The 21,525-nt window shown below is 42.4% G+C and overlaps 2 protein-coding genes across 7 annotated transcripts in view; one reads left to right on the top strand and one right to left on the bottom strand.

Moving 5' to 3' along the window:
• The window catches only part of ctdsp1 (CTD (carboxy-terminal domain, RNA polymerase II, polypeptide A) small phosphatase 1), a 22,223-nt gene extending 6,318 nt beyond the window's left edge, over nt 1-15,905 (top strand). The window contains exons 2-7 of one of the 2 annotated variants that reach the window (XM_036541462.1): nt 3,746-3,900; nt 9,824-9,925; nt 11,078-11,134; nt 12,284-12,376; nt 12,592-12,777; nt 13,037-15,905. In XM_036541462.1, coding sequence (XP_036397355.1) covers nt 3,746-3,900; nt 9,824-9,925; nt 11,078-11,134; nt 12,284-12,376; nt 12,592-12,777; nt 13,037-13,165 — 722 coding nt within the window. In that variant the 3' untranslated portion in view covers nt 13,166-15,905. Of the gene's footprint in view, nt 1-3,745; nt 3,901-6,997; nt 8,922-9,823; nt 9,926-11,077; nt 11,135-12,283; nt 12,377-12,591; nt 12,778-13,036 lie in introns of those variants that run through there. The other variant, XM_036541461.1, reaches the window with a different exon arrangement.
• Nucleotides 15,906-15,912: 7 nt separating this feature from the next.
• obsl1b (obscurin like cytoskeletal adaptor 1b) overlaps nt 15,913-21,525 on the bottom strand; it is a 35,750-nt gene continuing 30,137 nt past the window's right edge. For 3 of the 5 annotated variants that reach the window (XM_036541457.1, XM_036541459.1, XM_036541458.1), the window contains 2 exons: nt 18,035-18,304; nt 15,914-17,620 (listed from right to left, as the gene is read on the bottom strand). In XM_036541457.1, the coding sequence (XP_036397350.1) occupies nt 17,613-17,620; nt 18,035-18,304 (278 nt within the window). In that variant the 3' untranslated portion in view covers nt 15,914-17,612. Of the gene's footprint in view, nt 17,621-18,034; nt 18,305-21,525 lie in introns of all 5 variants that reach the window. The other 2 variants (XM_036541456.1, XM_036541460.1) reach the window with 1 other exon arrangement.

The following is a 21,525-nucleotide window of genomic DNA, read 5'->3' as shown; positions in this document are numbered from 1 at the left end:
GTCAGAGAGACACGCTGCAGGCAGGCCAGCGTGGGCTGGTGACCCTGGGGCCGCGGATGGAATCCCTCTTGGCCTGCAGGGCATTGTGGGTCTGTGTGGCCACCTTTCCCAGACCTCTTAACTGTACCTGCATTGTTGTGGAACAAGATGATCCGGGGGTGGCAGCACAGCGCAGGAGAGCCGGGCCCAGGCCCCCTATCAACTCCCATCTGCGCTTACCTCACTCCCCTGCATTTCCTGTTCCTATTTTGGTTTGGCTGGTGCCGTGCAGCAAAGGATTGTGGGTCTGCAACATGGCAGCATTCCAAGAGAGGGAGGGAGAGGGAGGGAGGGAGGAAGCATTGGGGCCCCTGTTTCTCTCGTTCAGGGGAGCTTGAGCTACAGCTGGAGAGCTCACTTCCAGAACAGATTTATCCAGAACTAATACAGATTGTTTTTTTTTTCTTTAAATAAACCTATTCTCTAAAAACAACAGTTTTCACATTAGTGTCTGTTTGTTGGTATTCTTGATTCCTCATTCAGTCTCTCGCATTGTTTTTAATAATGATTTCAATCAGGAATGATTGTAGCTAATAGTCTTTTTAGTATTTTTATATCTGAGAAATGCAGATAACCAGCTACTGTACAGAATTTTGTTTCAAAACCAAGAGCTAGTTCAGGTACCACACCAATGGTGTTAACTGTTGCTTTTGCTAGAGACTGTTTTTTTTCATGATTAATTATATATATACATAACCTTTTATTTTCATAGTATTAATATAAATAATGGAGCAAATTAGTTATCATGGTTAATGGAAAACCACATGAGAGAACATTATAAAATCACTGAAGTTCCAAATGAAGATCTGGGAGGAGGAATTTCAGACAATCCCCATGCAGTTAACCAAACCTACACAAAATGAGTTGTGTCCTGTCCACAACTATAAAAACCTCGCATACCACTTCCTTTCTGCGTCAGCTGTTCACGGCATCCCTCCTCCACCCCGTCTCCCCCCTTTCTGTCCCCTGTTTATGATGTCCACACGGGGGGGTCAGCAACCTTGGGCCACAGCCAGGCACGGCCAGTCAAAAAGCTGTAAGCTTGTCAACACAGATAGACATATATAGACATTCCTGTCAGGGCACAGTGGTGGTCTCTACAAAGAAGCTGCCAGCCATGGTCATGGCGGTGTGTGGCAGCACGCCTATAGCGGTTATCGGCTGATTCTGACTGACTGTACGATCAGAGCAGCCTGACCGGGCACCGGGTGTGTCCCCAGCTTCAACCATACAGCATCGCAGTGTCCAACACACAGAAGGAAGATAATGTCCCCACCGCTGTGAGGTCGTCAGTGCCACTGTAGCTGATATTCAGGTGGGCTTCCTGTAGACGATTTCCTGTAGTTGATTGTGAATTCCTTGCTGGACAAGTGGTGTTCATCATGATTGTCTTGGAAAGGAAAAGCAAACATCACTATTTTCTCTCTTTCCTAAGAGCGCATACAACGAAGTATACAAGCACAAGTACAAGCACGAGTCCCTTAGACTGGGTGTAATTCTGAGGTGCTCGGCTGCAACTAAGTGCAGAAGAAAGAAGGAAGTGGTGCCAGTATTCATATCGACGTGCATTCTTGTGCCCTGTTGCTGTATTATAAGGAATGGCCCTGGATATATTGCCGCTCAATAAGACTGTCACTTGCTGAACTCAGTAGATTTGTCCACTAGCAGAATTAAATAGCTGGTGCACAGAGAAGAAAATAAGTGAAATTTCTAATCTTGATGCATGAGGTGACTTCGTACCTTACAGGTTTTCCTTCTGTCTTTCTGTAGTTTTCTGTATTTAAATAAACATTTTTACAAAGCCTGTAGTGTTTTAACCATTTGCAAGATGTGTGTGTTTTTGGGTTTGTTGGTTTCATAAATGTTATTGCTAGTAAGGCAAAACTCGCTGCTGTGTTTGTATATATACATGAATGGCTTATATTATTGTAAAAATAAGACAAAACTGTCATGCGCTCTGCAGAATGGCTTGTTAGATTAGAGGTAGTCTTGAGAGCGGATGTTGGCAAACTGAAAGAGACTAACAGAAGGGTGTGAGAAGGCAGAGTGGTGTACCTGCTCCTGCCTCATGCACTTTGTACACACTGAGCTCTCGGTATGCGGTGGAGCTGATACCAGCAGGCTTTGGGTCATATTCAGGAGGTGACCGCTCTGAAATGGACATGTAAGCGTATACTCATATCTGTCAGATCAATCAGCGAGCATGTCAATGCCACCTCGCTAATTGCACAATTGGTGTGAGGGCACGCTGGTTTGGCTTGCGTAATCCGCCGTTTCACTGAAAGCAACTTGTTTTCTTGCTTCTTAAGCAAGACGGGGTCCCTCCAGCGCGGGCGTGTCGTCACCGACACCGGCCCCAGCGTCCTGTTTCCCCACGGCTGGTGTGAAACAAGTTGTCAGGTTGTTATGAAGGATCGCGTATCAAAGTGGAAAGTCAGACATGAAGAGACTGGTATTCATCATGATTGGAATAGAACTGGAGTCACTTCTGAAAGAGCCTCAGATGGGCTACTTTTAACCGCGGGGCTGAAAGCTGCTGACCCGTGCAGCTCCACGCCGGCACTAGAAAAAGCTGTAATCTATTAAGGGCATCTCCCGGAAGATGGGGTGTAAGCAGCAAAGCAGGGTGTAACAGCCTCCTCTATCACATCTCTGTACTGTAAAATGTCACTTCTGCTCGCTGTGTGGAGAAGCTGTCAGTGGGTTAATCACTTGTTGGGTACGATGCCATTTACCATAAAATCACAGAAGTGGCACAGACAACTGTGCCTCGCTGTCTGCAAAAACAAATTTAGAAAAGCGCCATAAATATACTGCTGCACTTGTCACCTTTTATTGCCTCATGAATATGCCCACAGAAAGGATTAGAGAGCCAGGCCTTACAGTGCTGTTTACTATCAGGGTCCTGCAAAGTCATGCCAGCATGACTGCTCCACTCTGCTCAGACTGACACACAAAATGTTTTGTTTTCAATCTCCGTTTATGGCTGGGAATGAGTGGCACATGTGTGTGTGTGTGTATATATGTATATATGTATGTGTATATATATATATATATATATATATATATATATATATATATATATATATATATATATATACAAATAATATATAGGGAGCACCATCACTAACCGCTGTCAGCAGCTGCATGTAGCTTCTATTTAAAGTGATCTAATGTGCAGTACCAGAGGGGCCAGTCTGAAGTGATGATATTTCCCCATTTTTCTTAGCTTGCTTGCTTTTCTCTCCGGAGCAAATAGTAAGACTTTTGCCTGCACATGATCCTCGCGTGCTCATATATGCCTGCTGTGTGTGACCTCATCTGTATCAACCTGATTTCAGACATTTTAAAAATCTTGGCAGGCTTTTGATAAATGCACCTCGTTTCTCTGTTCAGCTGTCTGTAACTCAATCTGTTAAGCCTGCTTAAGTGGTGGCTGCTTGGACACGGAGAGCTCTAATTTCGTGTTGCATTGTGTGCTTATCCCACAGATGGTGTGATGTTCTGTGTATACTTGAATTCCAAAGGAAGGATAATTGTCCAATTAGGCTGATTTTAAGAAGAGATACAGGAATTTTTTTTTTACTGGTACTTATGGCTGAAAGCGGCAGGTGGTGGACTGCCGACAGGGTGCGGTGGATGAGGCATGATGCGGGTGTGATGTGGATGTGACGCGGGTGTGATGTGGATGTGATGCTGTTCGCAGGCCCCCCCGCACATGCGGCCAGCACGTCGAAGAAACCTCGCAGTCGCGGCATCTTCCACAGCCTGTTCTGCTGCGTCTGCCACGACGAGGCCGACCAGCTGCCCGTCAACAACAACGCCCCCCTACTGGTGGAGGAAAATGGAACGGTCTCAAAAGTAAGCTCCGCCCTCTCCTCCTTCTCTCCTCCCTGCTCACTTCCTCTGAGGTGCTCCATTGCATTTACATTTTTTCATTCAGACACTCTTATCCAGAGTGACCTACAAGGGGTGCATGACTGCTGCCTGTTGCCAAAGCGATTAAAAGAAATGAAGTGTTTACAGAAAATAAATGGGTCTGTAGCAATTACAGCATTACCACTGAGAGTCATTTTTTTACCTAGAAAGTGTTAGTGACAGGACTAGTTTATGCCAGCTAGCCCTATGTGCTAATGCTGAGGGCTAGTTCAGAATGCTGGTGTCGTCTTAAATGTCAAGAGCGGGAAGAAATATATCTCTGAGCCTCACTGCCTGACTGAGGAGAATCTTTTTTTCCTTCTGGGCCCCTGATTTGTGAGGCTCCGTTTAAATGACTAGCTTGTGATTTCTGCATCTGTGTTTGGTTAAATGGTTTGGTTAAATCTCTGTAGGTCTCTTTGGTTTAATTTGTTCTCAGAATAAAGTTCATTTATGTGGGCAGTTTTGGTCCCCACAAAGCTTCAAGTAAGAAATTTGGTTTGTTGTTGAATTGACTCCATGCAGCGAGAACTTGTATCATTTGTACAGTGTTGTCTGCTAGATATAGTCAATGTTATCACTTGTCAATTTGATTATTTTCCATTATGCCTTGGCTTACGGTATAGTAGATGCAGTTATCTAGGGCAATTTGCATACCTTATATTATCTATTTATATGGCTGGGTATTTGCTGAGGCAATTTAGCCTAAGCAGTGTATTCATGGCTGCAGCTGCAGTTTGTGGATTTGAAACTACAGCCTTCAGTTTACATGCCCAGTCCAGTGAGTGTCAGGACCAGCTGACTAAGGAGAGTCCGACTTGGACTTCACTCTTGGAACACAGGGGCCATATATTTCAGCTGAACATGGTTAATATTTCTTTACATGTATTCAAAACTTTAATGTTCCCCTTTCAGTGCCAGTTGGCAGTGGGTATCGGACTATTAAAGTGCCGCATGCACGGCTAGGTGTATTTTTTATACAACTTGATGTTTTGTCTTGATGGCTAATGGCACCTCATTTTTCAGTTTCTTGTGGCAGACTTGGCTGTAATGCACTGTCATTTACTGGTAACCATGTTCTGATATGGTATTTTTTATTATAAATGTATTTTTAACAGTTAAAAACAGCTCTTTTTTGCTTTTTAAAATGTTCATTCTCTCTCTTTGGCGGCTGGGCAGTGTGTGGTTAACGAGGCTGTGAGGCACGTGATCAGTGCTCTCACTGAGGGAACTGGAGCTCTTAGTTTGCGTTCTGCAGCTATTTTCCTGTTTATTAGTTTACTTGTTAATTAATCAAAAATTAAATGGTGCAATAAATTGTGTAAGCTCTGACATGGAAGTTCTGTAAAAGCGTGACTTGTAAAATGTCAAATGAAAGATCAGATTAAAAAGTAGCTTGCACATGTTGTGTTTTCTCTGTCAACAATGTATAATATTGTGTTATTTATAGAAAATAAATATTTGCCATTGAGTGGTCTCTGTAAAATAGGGGATGAGAGAGTAATGTTCCTGTGATTCTGGCAAATAACAAAGCTATCTGTGTCTTAATTGAATGCATTCTTGGAAAACAAGCTGACAGACAGCTACTATGGATGTGGAGTTCAAGTCGGACTCGGGTGTCGGTTTCAGATTTATGCCTTCTTCAGCTTTTTATAGTGATTCGATATTCCAGGAGTTATTTGTCACGCCTCTTAAGCCCCAAAATAAACAAGCAGGTCTCCTGAAGGGAGACTGGGTGCACAGCGCAGTGTAGATGTCACCCTCCTATAATGTCGACGTGCTCACTGCTTGCGCTGGTGCCCCAGGCTGGCTGTGGGCTCAGTCAGCCCCCTGAAGAAAGCCAGCCGTCTGGACAAAGCAAGATCCTGCTGTCGGCAGAAACTCGGCCGTTTGGAGAGAGCCAGCTCTCTGAGTGCCGCGGAGACTCCGGGGACTGTGAGAATTGCGAGCACTGTGAGGATTCTGGGCAGTGTGAAGTTTCTGAACACCATGAGCTGTGTGAAAAATGTGTGCCCTCTGAGGAAGGCAGCCCCTCTGAAGAGAGTAAGCTGGCTGAACACTGCAGGACCTCTGAACACTGCAAGCTTTCTGAATCCTCGGAGCCCTGTGAGAAGAGTGAGGTCTTTGTAGAAAGTGAGGCCTGTAAATATTGCAAAGCCTCTGAACACTGCAAGCCCTCTGGATACTGCGAGACTTCTGAACACTGTAAATCCTCTGGATACTGTGAGCCCTTTGAGCACTACAGTGTCTTTGAAGATTATGACATTTTTGATCTCTGCATGGTACCTGAATCCTGCCAGGCCTGTGCCAAACGCAAGGCCGCTGAACACCACAAGCTCTCTGAACACAGCAAGGCCGCTGAACACCACAAGCTCTCTGAACACAGCAAGGCAGCTGAACACCACAAGCTCTCTGAACACAGCAAGGCCGCTGAACACCACAACTTCTCTGAAAACAATGAGGTTTCGGGGCATGGAAAGATTTCTGAACTCTGTGAGGTCACTGAACACTTGGAGCCATGTAAATATAGCCATTCTGAGCACAGCAGGGCTTCTGAACACCACGGGCGTGCTGGAGAGAGCAAGTATTCTGAAGGCTGCCAGCACTCGGATGTCTGTGAGGTTTCTGCGTGCGGTGAGGTTTCTCAAGTCTCTGAGTTCACTCAACATTGCACGCTTTTTGGAAAGCATGAGCTGATTTCAGAAACTGAGACCTCTGGGCAAGGCAGGCAGTCTGAACGAAAGGATACCGTTGAATATCATATGGTCACTGAACGTTTTGAGGTTTTTGAAGTCTGCGGTGTGTCTCAATACCATGATCTTCCTGTACGAAAGGATACTCCTGAGAAAGGCAAGTCTACTGAGCGAGGAGAACTGAGTGTACAATGTGAGGCGTTTTACCTGTGTGATGCCATAGTTAACCATGAGGTCTCTGAACAGAGTGAGACCTCTGAACCATGCTGCCTTTGTAAAGACCATGAGCCCTTTCAGCAAAGCGAGACATGTGAAAATGTTAAGCTGTTTGGCCAAAGGGAGCTTTCTGAACACTGTGGGCTGTATGAAGACTGTGAAGTCTTTGAACAGAGTGAGTCTTCTGAATGCCACATGTTTCCTGATCCATGTGAGTCATCTCAAGAGTTTGGGGTCTCTGAACAATTTGAGCTTTCTGAAGAAAGCGAGTCCACTGAAGAAAGTGAGTACACTGAACAAAGTGAGTACAGTGAGCACAATGAGCCCTTTGAAGAAAGTGAGTACTCTGAACAAAGTGACTGTACTGAACAAAATGAGGCCTCTGAGGAAAGTGAATCCTGTGAACAAAGTGAGTACACTGAACAAGACGAAGCCTCTGAAGAAAGTGAGTTTTCTGAACAAAGTGAATATAATGAACAAAATGAGGCCTCTGAAGAAAGTGAATCCTGTGAACAAAGTGAGTACAGTGAGCACAATGAGCCCTCTGAAGAAAGTGAGTTCTCTGAACAAAGTGAATATAATGAACAAAATGAGGCCTCTGAGGAAAGTGAATCTTGTGAACAAAGTGAGTACACTGAACAAGACGAAGCCTCTGACGAAAGTGAGTTTTCTGAACAAAGTGAATATAATGAACAAAATGAGGTCTATGAGGAAAGTGAATCTTGTGAACAAAGTGAGTACACTGAACAAGACGAAGCCTCTGAAGAAAGCGAGTTTTCTGAACAAAGTGAATATAATGAACAAAATGAGACCTCTGAGGAAAGTGAATCCTGTGAACAAAGTGAGTATACTGAACAAGACGAAGCCTCTGAAGAAAGCGAGTTCTCTGAGCCAAGTGAATATAATGAACAAAATGAGGCCTCTGAGGAAAGTGAATCCTGTGAACAAAGTGAGTACACTGAACAAGACGAAGCCTCTGACGAAAGTGAGTTCTCTGAACAAAGCGGGTCCTTTGAATCATGTGAGGTCTCTGAAAAGTTCAAGTTTTCTGAGCAAATTGAGCCTTTAGAACAAAGTAAGCTACCTGAAACAAGTGAGTTATGTGAACAGAGAGAGCTCTCTGAAGAGGGTTCATCTTCTGAACAGTGCGAGCCATCAGAGGAAAGTGAATACACTGAAGAAAGTGAGTACACTGAGCAGAGTGATCCCTCTGACGAAGGAGAGGTCTCTGAACAAAGTGAATCCTTTGAGCAAAGCGAGATGTGCGACCACAGTGAGCTTTGTGAACAAAGTCAGTACACTGAACAAAGTGAGCTGTCTGAAGGAAACAAGCTCTCTGAACGTCAGTTCTCTGAACATTGTGGTCCCACTGAGCAAAGCAACTTGTCTGAATTCTGTGAGAGGTCTGAACACAGCATGCTTTCTGATCACCCTGAGCTGCGTGGACATCCTGAGCTCTTTGATCACAGTGAGACCTCTGCGCACAGTGAGCAGTTTGAGGTCTCTGATCAACAAAGCCTTTCTGAGCAATCTGTGCTCTCTGAATATCATGGGTCCTCTGAGAAAAACGAGGCATCTGAAGACTACGGGCTCCCTAAACACAGTGAGTTTGCTGAACACCCTGAACTCTCTGAGCAAAGTAGGCGGTCTGAAGACCAAATGGCCGTTGAAGGCAGTGATACGTCCAAACATAGCGAATTATCTGAACAAAATGAGCTCTCAGAAGTACATGAGCTCCACGGGGATAGCGAGCCCTCTGAATATTTTGTGATTTCTCCTCAAATGTCATTTTCGGAGCACTCGGATGTCTCTGAGGAAAGTGAGCTGTCTGAACACACCGAGCTCTCTGAGCACCACAGTTTCCCTGAACGGGAGAACTCGGAACGCCATGAGCTCCAAGACGAAGACGAGCTCTCTGAGTACTTTGTGATAACTCAGCAAAGAAAACCCCCTGAACACTCGGAGGTCCCCGAGGAAAGAGAACTTTCTGAGCAAAGCGAGGACTCGGAGCCCTGTGAGTGCGAGTTCTGTGTGCCGCCAGTAGGACAGGACCAGGTATTTACTCCCTATAAATAAAATCGGAAGGGCTACAGTGGGTATTTGATCTGACTATATTTTGCTTGGGAATTTCAGAGCTTGTAAGGTAAGTGGGATGATTAAAATGCATGGTGTGATCTTGGCTGTAAGAAAACTCCTTGAGAAGAAGGAAGATGATGACCAGAATTTCTCCTCAGATTAGGATTTATAATGTGTGTAAATTCCCAGATGTTCTGTGTCAGCAAGGATTTCGCATGTGGCCCTCACATCAACACATCAAGAGGGAAGGGGTACCCCAATTGATTGAACAGAAGCTCAACAAGTCCGTGTGAAAATAAAGTGCTTGTTATTTAAGTCATAAGCTCTAAAAGATAGTATCTGCTGCTTTACCTTTGACCCAGGAATGAACACTGCTCATGGCAAGCCTTTTTGTTACTTGCCCCATTTTTAAGTTGCTTATTGAGTGAGAACATCCTCTTGGTAGACTTAGTTTCAGTTTGAAGTCTTGAGCAGTAGGCGCTTTGCTGGGGAAGAGGATTGGCCCGTTTGCTCCACAGGGCAGTGTAATCCGAGCCTGCATACTGCAGTCACATGTTCTTGCCCTGCCTCCAGAATGCCAGCACTTTGGCTAAAGATCTTCCTTCTGCCCCCTTGTGGCCACTCTGTTGGACAACATGCCACATGCAGCAAGGTTGTGCTTCTGGCTGCAGTCTGCATTAGTCCATGGACACAGTATCCTGTAACAGAATTGTAGTTCAGTTGAACACATGTAGCTATATTTGTTGCACCTTCTGAGTGTCTTTTTCCCAGTGTCACGTTGAAGTCTTAGCTCCATCATTCAAGGGAACAGGCCATTCAGACTAACAAACCAAATGCCTGATGTGATTGCTTATCTGATGGCATGTGCTTTGTTTTCTTAGGTCCCGGCAAAGCCATTGCTTCCACAGATAAAGTCTAAAGATGTAGGGAAAATCTGCGTTGTCATTGATCTGGATGAAACACTAGTGCATAGTTCATTCAAGGTAAGGCAAGGAATCCCTCTCTTCATCCAAGCAATTCTCAGTGCAGTTCTTTGTATTCACTTTGAAAACTGTATCTACTATATTCAGCTGCAAAACACAGGAGATGTAGCTGGTGCATTTTTATTTTTGGCAGTCAGTGAGGCAGTAATACGGTGGCCATGCTAATGTGTGCACAGCTCATGGTGGACCTGGTAATTACGATAATCAGGCCTGATCTCCTTTGCCAGTGCAACATCTGCTGTGGGGAAAAAATAAACGAATATTAGCAATGATTTTTAGTCTGGTGTGGTGGAGTTTTTACTTTAAATCAAAAGTCAGTTCTGTGAGTGTTCTTGTCATTCTTCTACAGACTCCATTTGTGTGCTTTCTCTGTAGACACTGTAGAAAAACAGATCACAGATCTGTGTCTAAAGTCTCCTTTTTATGGAAATATTTTTCTTTTAAGATGAAATATGCATGACATCAGTAAGCTGTTATGTACAGCATTAATGAAAACCAGGCATGGAAGAGAATTGTGTTTTTTAGTTGGAAGGAGTCAGCAATGGCATATCTCCGATTGACGCTCAGCTTTCAGATGGCAGAATTTCTGCTCCTGATGTAATCATGATTACGTTAGGGGCCATTTCATGCTCCTGGTATTTCCACTACTTCCCTGCTTTCCTGAATCTGTGTGTGTATCCGAAAACCCATCGGTGAAATATCTCTGTGGTACAAATGTGGCCTCTGTAACCTCTCACTCTGAACATGCTTCAGAGTTACTTCATAGTCTGTGAATTTAGGTCATGATGTCCTGCCTTCTCCATAGGACATACCCCTGATTAACAATACAGTACATAGTTTGGGGAGACAACCCATTTGGATAAATTACCCACTTTATAGGTTTTAATAAAAAACAAAAAACAAAAACAGCTAAATTTTTCCTCACAATCACTCATAACTTCACATTTATGAGATATGGGTGCTGTGCTTTTCTGAAGAAAAATTCCAAATTTACAGCCCCTTGTGTTCTCCTTGATAAAATGCACCAATCTCTTCTAACATCATAAACATGCCATTTTGTTGACTAAGTGAAACAGTTACATGCATTTGTGTTGGTTTGACACAATAATGCCTATCTTGGGTCTTACTTTGTTTTATTTTTGCTTTAAACAGCCAGTGAACAATGCCGATTTTATCATTCCAGTGGAAATAGATGGAACTGTTCATCAGGTAAGCACAGCTGAGTCAGACAGTCTTGTTTCTTGAAGCTGATGTTTTTATTTTTGATGACAAAGGAAAGGTGAATTATCAGTAAAACATCAGACACAGCGTCTGAGTCAGAAGAGCAAGGCGTCTGAGGTTTCCCTCCTGCTCCTCTTGATAATGGCGGTGTGAAGGTGTTTACCTCCTGCTGTCCAGGCCAGTGACCTTACAGAGCTATGGTCTGCTCTGCTGATGGGTCACAGCAGCGGGTGGTTATTTTCAGGGTCCTGACAAAATGGCATCACCCTGTCTGGCTTCTCAGAATTCTCTGCACATCAATCTCAGCCCACAGCAGGTCTCTGGCTGTGCAGGCTTGGCAGCAAGCTCCGTGGGCTCTTGAAAGGGTAGCCACAGCCCTAGCTGTGACAGATTTGAAGACAGAAGACCCCTTGTAATCCCGGGCCTGGGCCTGTTTCAAGTAATCCAGGATAGGCTTGTTCAAACTGAGAAAGCCTATTCCGGATGACTTGGTTCAGGAACAGGGCTAAGAGCTGCAGGTTCCTGGGAGGGTGGAAGTGAAGTGGCAGTAAAGATTGTGAGTTGATGTGAGAGTGGCAGTAGAGATTGTGAGTTGATGTGAGAGTGCTCCAGGTTCACTCCTGCACATTTTGTGCTTGCTGTTCCACTGGGATCTTTTCCTACATGTCTTCACTGCTAAAGCAGAGCTAACCAGTCGTCCAAGTATTGAAAGACTCTTCTCCTACTCTGCAGCCATTTGCATTATATTTTGGAACACTGCATTACCAGTGAACTTAGTAGACTTTGAAATTATCTGCTTATGCAAGATATTTTCCATATCTTAGATTTTTACATGTAAACTGTGTATGCAGCTGTCTATTTACACAATTCAGCTTCAGTACTTTGTTCAAGAGTAGAATAGAACTGTCTTATTAAGGATTTCAGAAGTAAACCTCTGGTTAAAAGCCTAGTTCCCTTAGCATAGTACGATGTTTCTCTGCACTTGGTAGGAATTCAGCTCCACGCATGTGCATCTTGTCTTGTTCTCCGTTGTCCTTGATCCTGCAGTGTTGGCAGTCTGCTGGCTTGCGTCTGCTGAACGTTATGAGGAAAGTGGTTCTGGAGAACGCTCTCATCTGTGGTTTCCCTTTCCTCCAGGTGTACGTGTTGAAGCGACCCCACGTGGATGAGTTTCTCAAACGGATGGGAGAATTATTTGAGTGTGTGTTGTTCACTGCAAGCCTAGCCAAGGTAAGCGGCGGGAGGGTGTAGTTGTGTGGGTGATTCTGAGCAGCGCGGCTGCGGGAGTGAATTTGGTGTTCTCAGTGACACATCTGTTGTGTGCAGTTTAGGCGTTTAAAAGTGTAAACGATCTGTGGGCCTGCAGTGCTGTGCTGTTTGCTTATTGTCTGTGCTTGACTCCCCCGTGTGGATGCTTCGGCTGTGCGCTTGTCGGGGTCGTGCAGTATGCAGATCCGGTGTCAGACCTGCTGGATAAGTGGGGGGCCTTCCGCAGCCGGCTCTTCCGGGAGTCCTGCGTTTTTCACCGTGGCAACTACGTCAAGGACCTCAGCCGTCTGGGCAGGGACCTCAACAAGGTCATCATCGTGGATAACTCTCCAGCTTCCTACATCTTCCACCCAGACAATGCTGTACGTGCCTCTTTGCTCCTACTTTTACAATGTACCTAAAGGGTTTATTCTTTTTTGTGAATATGGTGTAGTTTGTTGATTCACCTTTTGAAACCAGGTGCAGTACTAGCAAGGCTTTTTATAATCATATGGTAGAGTTCAGCCCCTTTAACAGCAGGGGCTGTGTGAGTGACTTTGAGATGAAAAAAAAACTGAGGGGAAACTGAGGAAGGATTAATTTCTGCCCATTTTGAACCGCTCTCTCTCATTGGCTGTTTAGGTACCTGTAGCCTCATGGTTTGACGACATGTCCGACACAGAGCTGCTCGATCTCATCCCCTTCTTCGAGAAACTGAGTAAAGTGGACGATGTCTATACAGTGCTGAAGCAGCAGAGGACTATAAGTTAACGCAATCGCAAGGGGCATTCACCAGGGGCCAGGGAGGCCGGTGGGCACCGGCCCCACGCCGCCTCCCGCTGGACAGACTGGCTACTGTCTTTGTCCTCAACACCCACCCAGAATTCCATTCACAGGAAGTGTGGAGCTGGAGCAAGCGCAGCAGGCTTCAGTTCAGAAGAGCGACAATGCCGTGGAGAACCTCTTTAATACAAACAAAAAAAATGTATAGATAATTTTTAACACTTGAATATGTGCTATTCCTTTTTTTTGTTACTTTTTTTTCTTCTTCAAGACAAGTTTGAGGGAGGGCCCTGTTTTAACGGGACAGTGGTGATCCTTATAAAACAGGTGATGCAGCCCTTTTAATGTATAATCAGTGATAAAAGACAGTATATGTTTAAAGTAGCTATATAATTTCACAACTGTAACTCAGTGGGCTTGCATCTTGGGTTAAACTTCACTCATTCCCACTTTTAATGAGTTGACCTCAAATGCCCTAGTAAGTCTCTGAACAAAATCGAAAATGGCAATCATGCAAAAGTAGCTTGGAATGTGCTGATTCATTTTAAACCCACCTGTAATGATATAAAATTAAAGGCAATATCACAGTATTCACAATGTTTAACAAGATAATCCTGTTCAACTCACCATGTAAACAATTTTAAAGTATGCCAAAGCATCGTTGTATGCTTTCAATATTTTCACTACTTTTTTTGTTATTAGTGAACCAAGTCTTAAGTTCAACCAGTGTTATAAGTCAAAGCTGATCTATCACCAATTGTAGCATATAATGTAAAACGCCTAAAAGCCTTTACTCTTATTTCTCGGTTCCAGTCAGTAACTAAATCGAAGATTCCTAATTATGTTCCCTTGTTTGTACCATGTTGTCTTTTTAAACCTTAGCATGTGATAGATAATGTCCGGCAGGCAGTGCAGGAGAGAGGAGGCCCTCTCTCTGGGGTGCAGTCGAGGTGCCTTAGAGAACAGAACTTTCAGCTTTTTTCTGGCTGATACATTCAAAGGCCGAGGGCACTTCTCAGCCCGGCGCCTTTCTCTGTCTGCTCATCCTTCTGTCTGCAGTCTAGCAGACAGACCCGCAAGTGCCAATGTGGATGTCACGGATATATTTTTCTACAAATATCAGGATGAAAACAGGACAGGTCCATTATGTTTTTTTTTTTGTTGTCATGTTGTCCATTTTTGTAATTCTTCATGTTTTTTAATAGAACAGATGTTGGTTTAAGCAAACGGTGCCTTTGTGCCCTTGCAGTGTTAGTACTGTGCCAACATTAAAAATGTATTGTAGTACATCAAGGCTTAAAGAGCAATGTATGTGAAAATGACATTCGATTTTGACAAAGCACAGTGGTATCCTCCCCGCGCAATCTTCATAACTTGAATTAGGCTTTCTCCTGTTCTTTTTGCGGTTATTTAGGTGGCATTATGTGTAATTTGCTTTGTGGACTCTGTAAGCGTGTAATGTGTAAGTAGCTTTTTTTCACTGCAGTTCTTCAGTTTTGCTTCTGGCACAAGTTGTGACGAAGGTGAATCGGTACTTTCCTGAAACAAATGTGATCTGTGCTGAATCTGAACTTTACATCAAAACTTTGACCAGATTGCAAATCAACAGAGAATGGATTTTGATTGATTTTTTTTTATTATTTCTTTCCCCACAACTGACAGCTCTGCATTATTTGAAATAACTGTTATTAGCTCATGATCTGATATTTTGATAAGAGGGTGGATGTGATTCTAGCCATAAAATGAAAATGAGTGTCTGACCTACATTTGCAGAAGATTTCTGCTTGTTTTTCCTCCATGAATTCCATATGCTGGCTGGTGAAGATAGTGTATGGGTTAGACAGCACAAAGATACTCCGATGCCGCCCCCCGCAGCAGTGCCAGGAGGTGTTCATTCTGGACTCACAGTCTGTTTTGCCATTCCGTATGTACATGCAATACATCTAGTATTTGACAGTGTCATTTTCAGACCACTTTGCTCTTTAAGAATGTCTAAAGCCGTGTTCAAGGCTGGGGTGAGGATGATTCATACACCATTTTGGGGGATCCCTGTGTTTTTTTCCCTCCTTCTTTGAAACTAATATAATGCTGAATAGAATTGAGAAATGGGTTAAAATGGGTACATGGTCTTACTGTCTTGGCTCAATGGACACTTGTTCTCTTGCCTGTGTTCTAGTTCATATGGTTGAACTCTCCAAAATGCTTTTAAAATATATCCATAAGTGAATATGGGATCATCAAAATGGTACAAGTAGTATATTCAAAGCCTACAGTATTGAGTGCTACAGTATTCAGATTGTGATTACTGTGGTTAACACTGAAAACTCTGTAAAAGGAGATGTTCAGCTAAACAGACATGAGAAAGACAAGTGGTCAGTACTATGAAACCCTCTGTACACTCTTCTCTGTAAATATAAATCTTGGGCAAGGAATTATCATGTTAGAACCAAAACCTGTGTCCACCCCCCCTTATAATCCACTGGCCTATTGCACAGATAGTGCCTTATGTCCAGGAAAGTGCCTGCATTCGAGAGTTACAGCGTACAGTTGGTAGTAATGGACAGCCTGAAAACTACTTTGAAAGAATTTGCTGGCTTGCCACTGTGGCCTTTGGGTTCCCTGGTATTCTTGGAAAAGAAAGGACAAACAGACATGTACTCTTGTCATGCAGTTGTTTATTTATGTGCCCCCAGCCTTTTACTGTATTTTCCCCTATATTTAAACACATGCAAACATATATACATATATACACTTATATGTATATGTTTGGTAACTGCACAGTAATAAAATGAGCAAATTGGCATTAATATATGATATACTTGTAATCTGGGAACATTGAGTTTAAATTAAAACCATTGTAACCTAGTTTGTGGAAGTGTTTTTCAACTCTAATGATTAATTGGAATCCACCGTTAGCATGACAGTGTGCTGTAGCCTAAATTATGCGCAGCTGAGTTATTGTGTGCTAAATGTAAGTGAAAATTCGTCCCTTCGGGCATATTTTCAGACTCAAGAACACAACACAGTGATGGGCATTCTGTTTCTCTCAGGCCTGTTTTATTGAAAGTTCACATTTCCTGAAGAACAAAAGGAGCCAGCACTAACCACTAAATTCATGAAAGATGAGCGTGTGTAGAGTGACGGTGGGATAAAATTCAATCTAGTCTAAAAGAAAATAAATATGGAATATTTTCCTCACATAGAAAACTTCTTTTTCTCTGGTAAAATACAAGACAGTGTAAAGTTAACAGCAATTAAACTTTGAAATGCGCCTCAATTACTCAGCGCTAATCACGTAGGTTAGTTAACAAATTTTATATTGTGTAATATCAGTTCACTTTTCTAAACCCTCCGTTTGCAGTCTTTGATAAGGTCACCCATTTTGGCCCTGTTAACATTACAAGCCTCAAACTAGTAAGAACCCTTTGTTCTCGGTACCCCTGAATTCCTGCATCCCACAACAGAAATCAAAATGTTAAAAAATGAAGTCTATACAAGGATAAATAATGAACAATATACAATAAATGATGAAAGACATGGCATATGAAAGTTTTTACTCCAGCTGAGGATGAGTAATGCATTGAAGACTGTCATTTGCTCTTCTAGGTGTATACACTTATTGAGACATTTGAGCACGGAATTATTCATTAGCATCAAATTATTTATAGAGAATAGACTTTCTTTTATGGAAGGTGAGCTGCAGTGGTCCAAGGACATGATTTGGGAACTGCAAAAAATCATGCCTTGACTATAAAAATACAGAACAGTGCTTCACAGAAATCTGAACATTCCAGCTGACCTCAATATTTGCTGTAGGCAACTATATTCCACTGTTTTTTTTTTTTTTTTTGCATCGCAGTTACATTCCACAACTATAATCTGAGAGAATATGGATCCCTGTACATTATTTCTTATATTTCTTTCTTTCCATCCCCTCATCCCCCCAGTTTTGTGTAGATTTGATTGTGCCAGCTGGTTATTCAGTTGAGATTCTCCTACAGTAGCTCTCTTTTATTCACCTCGGCCTTCAGCAGTGAATGTGGGATGTGGTCCTATATACAGTGAGAACTTTGTATGGTGTGTTTCTAAAGAATCAAAATTTAATCTTTTCTTTACTTCGGAAATCAGCAGTTCCCATATTCCCAAAGAGCCATATGCAGTTTCTTCATTAATACAATATCATTTCTTAGGTTTTTCTCACCTTTCAAATCAGCATGATAATGCTATAAAGACATAATGCTATGAAGCTTTGTCATTTAGTCATTTTCCTATGTTCCTTCATGTTCCTGCTCAAGCCTCTTTTTAATATGCCAAAAGGAAATTCACTCTTCCCTCCTTCTATCATATAAACAATAAACATTAGTGCCATCATCACTTTTTCCCAAGGTAATGTTGGCAGCATCCAGGTGGTTCCAAGGCCATTATCCTCTTAGTTCTAGTTACCTGTGCAAGGAAAAAAAGAACAGAACGGGTGCATTCACGTGGATCGTATACCCCACGAGGAATTTCAAACTTCGTTAAATCTATTGCATTCTCAGTTCAAACTCATTTTTACCATTCATGTATTGAAAGCAGTGAGGTGAACACCTACGCGTTTCCAGTGATGATATATGTTCTTGTTTTAAAATTAGATGTTCAAATATGCGCAAGCTCAGCCAAGTCTGCCATTTCCTCTTCCCATATATACAGCCCTAAATATATCCCAGAATAGACTTTCCACATAACAAGGTTCTAAAAATACTCAGATTAGTCTAACATACGTGTGGAAAGAGCTGTGTATATGAGGTATATCAATAAGTTTTGATATAACTCCTAAATGGCATCAAAGTTGTGCAATACGGCATATAAACACCTTACTTGTCACATTGAGTCTAGCGCTGCTCTTGGCCTTTCCGCTGGTAAATTTGACAATGCCGCTCATGTCCACGGAGGTGTTTCTAAGGGTGAGCCTGTGGACCCTGCCCAGGTTTTCCACTCGGACGTCGGGCCCGGGCTGCAGGGTCTCTCCATTGAGACTCCAGCCAGGGGCCTTGCTGACGGGCACGGACACCTCGCACTCGAAGCAGGCCTCCTCAGGCTCGGTCACCTCCACGTCCACCAGCTCCCGCACCATCTGCAGCAGCTGGGCTGAATATGCAATAGGGAGAGTGAAATGCAAATTAAAGAGAGAGACAGGAACACCAGTCCCCTCACTCAGACATATCTCATGCCGCAAGGTACACGTCATCCAGTGGAATAATTGCATCCACAGATTCCTTGTGGTTCCCAGTGTCGAGGGTTAAACGGAGTTGCATAAGCTTTGGACTGTTTGGGTTTGCTGCCCGAAAATGTAGCTTTCAGAGTTGTCCTTACCAAAATTCTAAGTTTACTTCTCTTTCTAAAGAGCTTATTTTCAGGTGTTTCCAATACCTTAGGGCATTAGTACCTCAAATGAATAAGAGCTGTCATCCTATAGCCCAGTAATGCTCAAGGGAGCTTTGCTTGCTTTGCAGGTGGGCTTTTCCAGGAAGACTACAATACTTTACGTCCTGTATGTGACATGACCAGTTTTTAAATCCATGCCACTTTGATGCTAAAGGACCTTTTCCTAAAGGACAACAGACAGCCCCACCATGGATTCACACTCATGGCCTAAAGTCCAGCATTATAATCATTCCCACGCTGCACTTCTACTATAAAATCCAACAGAAGTGCTAACAGCCATGACATGGGAATGCTATGTTGGCACATAACATTCAGCAAGAGGAACTAGCTTGATTAAAAGTGTTATTTTAAATCTTAGTGGTTCAGCATGACAGGTAAACACATTTTAGAATTTGTTTAACATAATTTCATAATTTAAGGGAGATGATGTTGCAGGTACTTGTGGTGTGCCCAGAAAGGTTGTGCCCATTGAACCTTCGCTGCTGCTGTCTAGAATTCATACAGCCATAGTTACATCAGTAATATGCAGTTTGAATTATCAGAACTGACTTGATTTGATTGACAGGTAAGTCAGAAGGTAGAGTGAGAACAATAGGGTCAAAACAATCACTGTACAAATATTACAAATAATACCCCTCACAACCTCTTCTCACCTGCTTACTTTGGGGGATACATGTATAAGAGGGCTGCGCATTTCTCTTAATTACGTGTGAATTCAGACATGGACTGATTAACCTCTTATGTGGAAATGGAGTTAACCCCAAATGAGAGCATTTTGCTAATTATTTTCTGAGATACACATATTCTGGCTTAATTCTGTTTTCTCTCCACAACCCTTCCACACTGACAAAGGTGGAATAAGTCAGGTGCTGAAGAGGCCATCGTGTGATAGCGACGTTGTTGGAAACTAGACAGGTAAAGTCCTAAAGTCCAGTGAACATAAACATACAAAACCAAGTTTATATTTGAAATACATTGCAAAATATATTTTGCATTTGAATTAATTCACAAATATATTTTGCATTTGAATCAATTCACACCATTTGATAAATGTATGCAATTATTCTATCAATTAAATTTTGAACGGTTACTTTCTTTAAACACAAAATAATATTCTATCTGAGATATGAGTGGAGGCACAGACTCCACTGATTAATAAATATTACATAATTAATAAAACCTGTGCAAAAAAATAAAAAAAAAATTTGCACCCTAACATGCAACCGAATATGTGGTGCTGTTGGTCATAGGTGCATGCACACATGCACATACGTACCTGCAAACAGTGTCTCCTGCTACACGGTGTTCTGTAAGAACAAACTGCCATGTGTCCCATACTACTCTTACACCACCGAGGAGGTAAGATATCAGGGTTTCTCTGAAAACAATAACTAGCTAGCTAGCAAATACAAAAGGAAATAATTTTATTGTAACACACTGTGCTTAAACACTGTCATTTGGAAGGGGAGATGGAAATGAGGATTCAGCTGTCTATCTGACAGCTCCAGACAGAGCATACTGCTGTGGAATAGCTGGTACAGTTACAGCAGTCAGAAAGTGTCTCCGACCATTTTAGCAGCTGGCAACCAAGACTGCATAGCTAGAGATCCAGAGACACCTTCTGTGAGACCCAGCTCAACTTTGTTCTGCAACGAGGCCTACCAAATCTTTGATAAAGTCCATCTGCACATTTTTTACATTTATATTTATTCACCACGAGAAACTGCCCTACCCATGCAAAGGGATACGCAGGCGTTTAACTCTTTAAATGGCTGTCTGAATCCCAAAAATTGCACAACGCACACATAAACGCTCAGCGCCCTTCAGTCTGAATCAGCCACAAAGTGCTTATATTTATCCATTCTAATGGCTTTAAACTAAACAGCTTTTCGTTGATGTACAGACTGAGGCTTCCAACTGAGTATTGACAGTCATCTCATAATACCAGGTTATAGTTGCTAAGGGAAATATTTTACAGGGAAACTCCTATGGAAAAAAGACTGCATTCGGATTAAAAAGGCCGCGGAAAACTGCTCAGGGGAAGTCATTCGTAATTTTATTTTAATTGCATAGAACTACTGTCAATCAATAAATGAGCACTATGATTGAAGCAGATGTGTGCTCCACCCCCTCGGAGCTGTAGTCCCTGTACGCATGCGCATTGTGCACACTTAATTGACTTCGGCGAAGTTCCCGGGCTTGTTATCTAATAGAAAGTCCAAGGTACACGCTTTATTTTATATATTATATATATATCTTACTTTATCGAATCTATTTCTCCAGAGGAATGGTAGCATGTCAGTTACTTTGCGTTCATAGCCCTCATAGAGGGCGAATTGTTCCGTTTTAAGAGCCGTTAATTAGCAGTAGACATCATCTGTCATGCTAGCTAGGAAATGGGCTTTACAGAGGCAGCAGAGAATTTGGTGTGTCTGCCCGCAAACCATTTCGTTCATTTTTCAGTAGCTACCTAGATTTAGCTGCCATACATTTAGTTTGGTTTAGGAGTTGATATTTATTATTTTAATATTTTCGAAACAACGTGCAGTTTATGAGGTGATTTAACTTTGCAGTAAAGTATCGTCTTTGTCAAAGTACTGTAGCCAAAAAATATGGAACCATTTCACAAGGTGTACATTTCAAAAACACAGCGCAGACTTTTGTATAAAATAGTTTATATATAGAGTTAGATACATGCCATCGGGGAATTGGTAATGATTTGTATTTGTCAACTGAATTGAATTTCAGCGTCTTGAGTAGAGAAATTTAATGTTTGAAATATAACTTGACGTATGAATATCACATATGTACATTGGATTTTACTGGAATGTATATTTGAATATTAGTTAAATGTAATTCAGCCCCTCAGTGCATTCACTTCTTTAAATTCAAATTCAAACGGTTAAAATTAATTAATCATGACG

Source organism: Megalops cyprinoides, chromosome 11 (genome assembly GCF_013368585.1).
Source record: "Megalops cyprinoides isolate fMegCyp1 chromosome 11, fMegCyp1.pri, whole genome shotgun sequence".
In the NCBI taxonomy this organism is placed as follows: domain Eukaryota; kingdom Metazoa; phylum Chordata; class Actinopteri; order Elopiformes; family Megalopidae; genus Megalops; species Megalops cyprinoides.
This window is presented reverse-complemented; position numbering and strand designations above follow the sequence as displayed.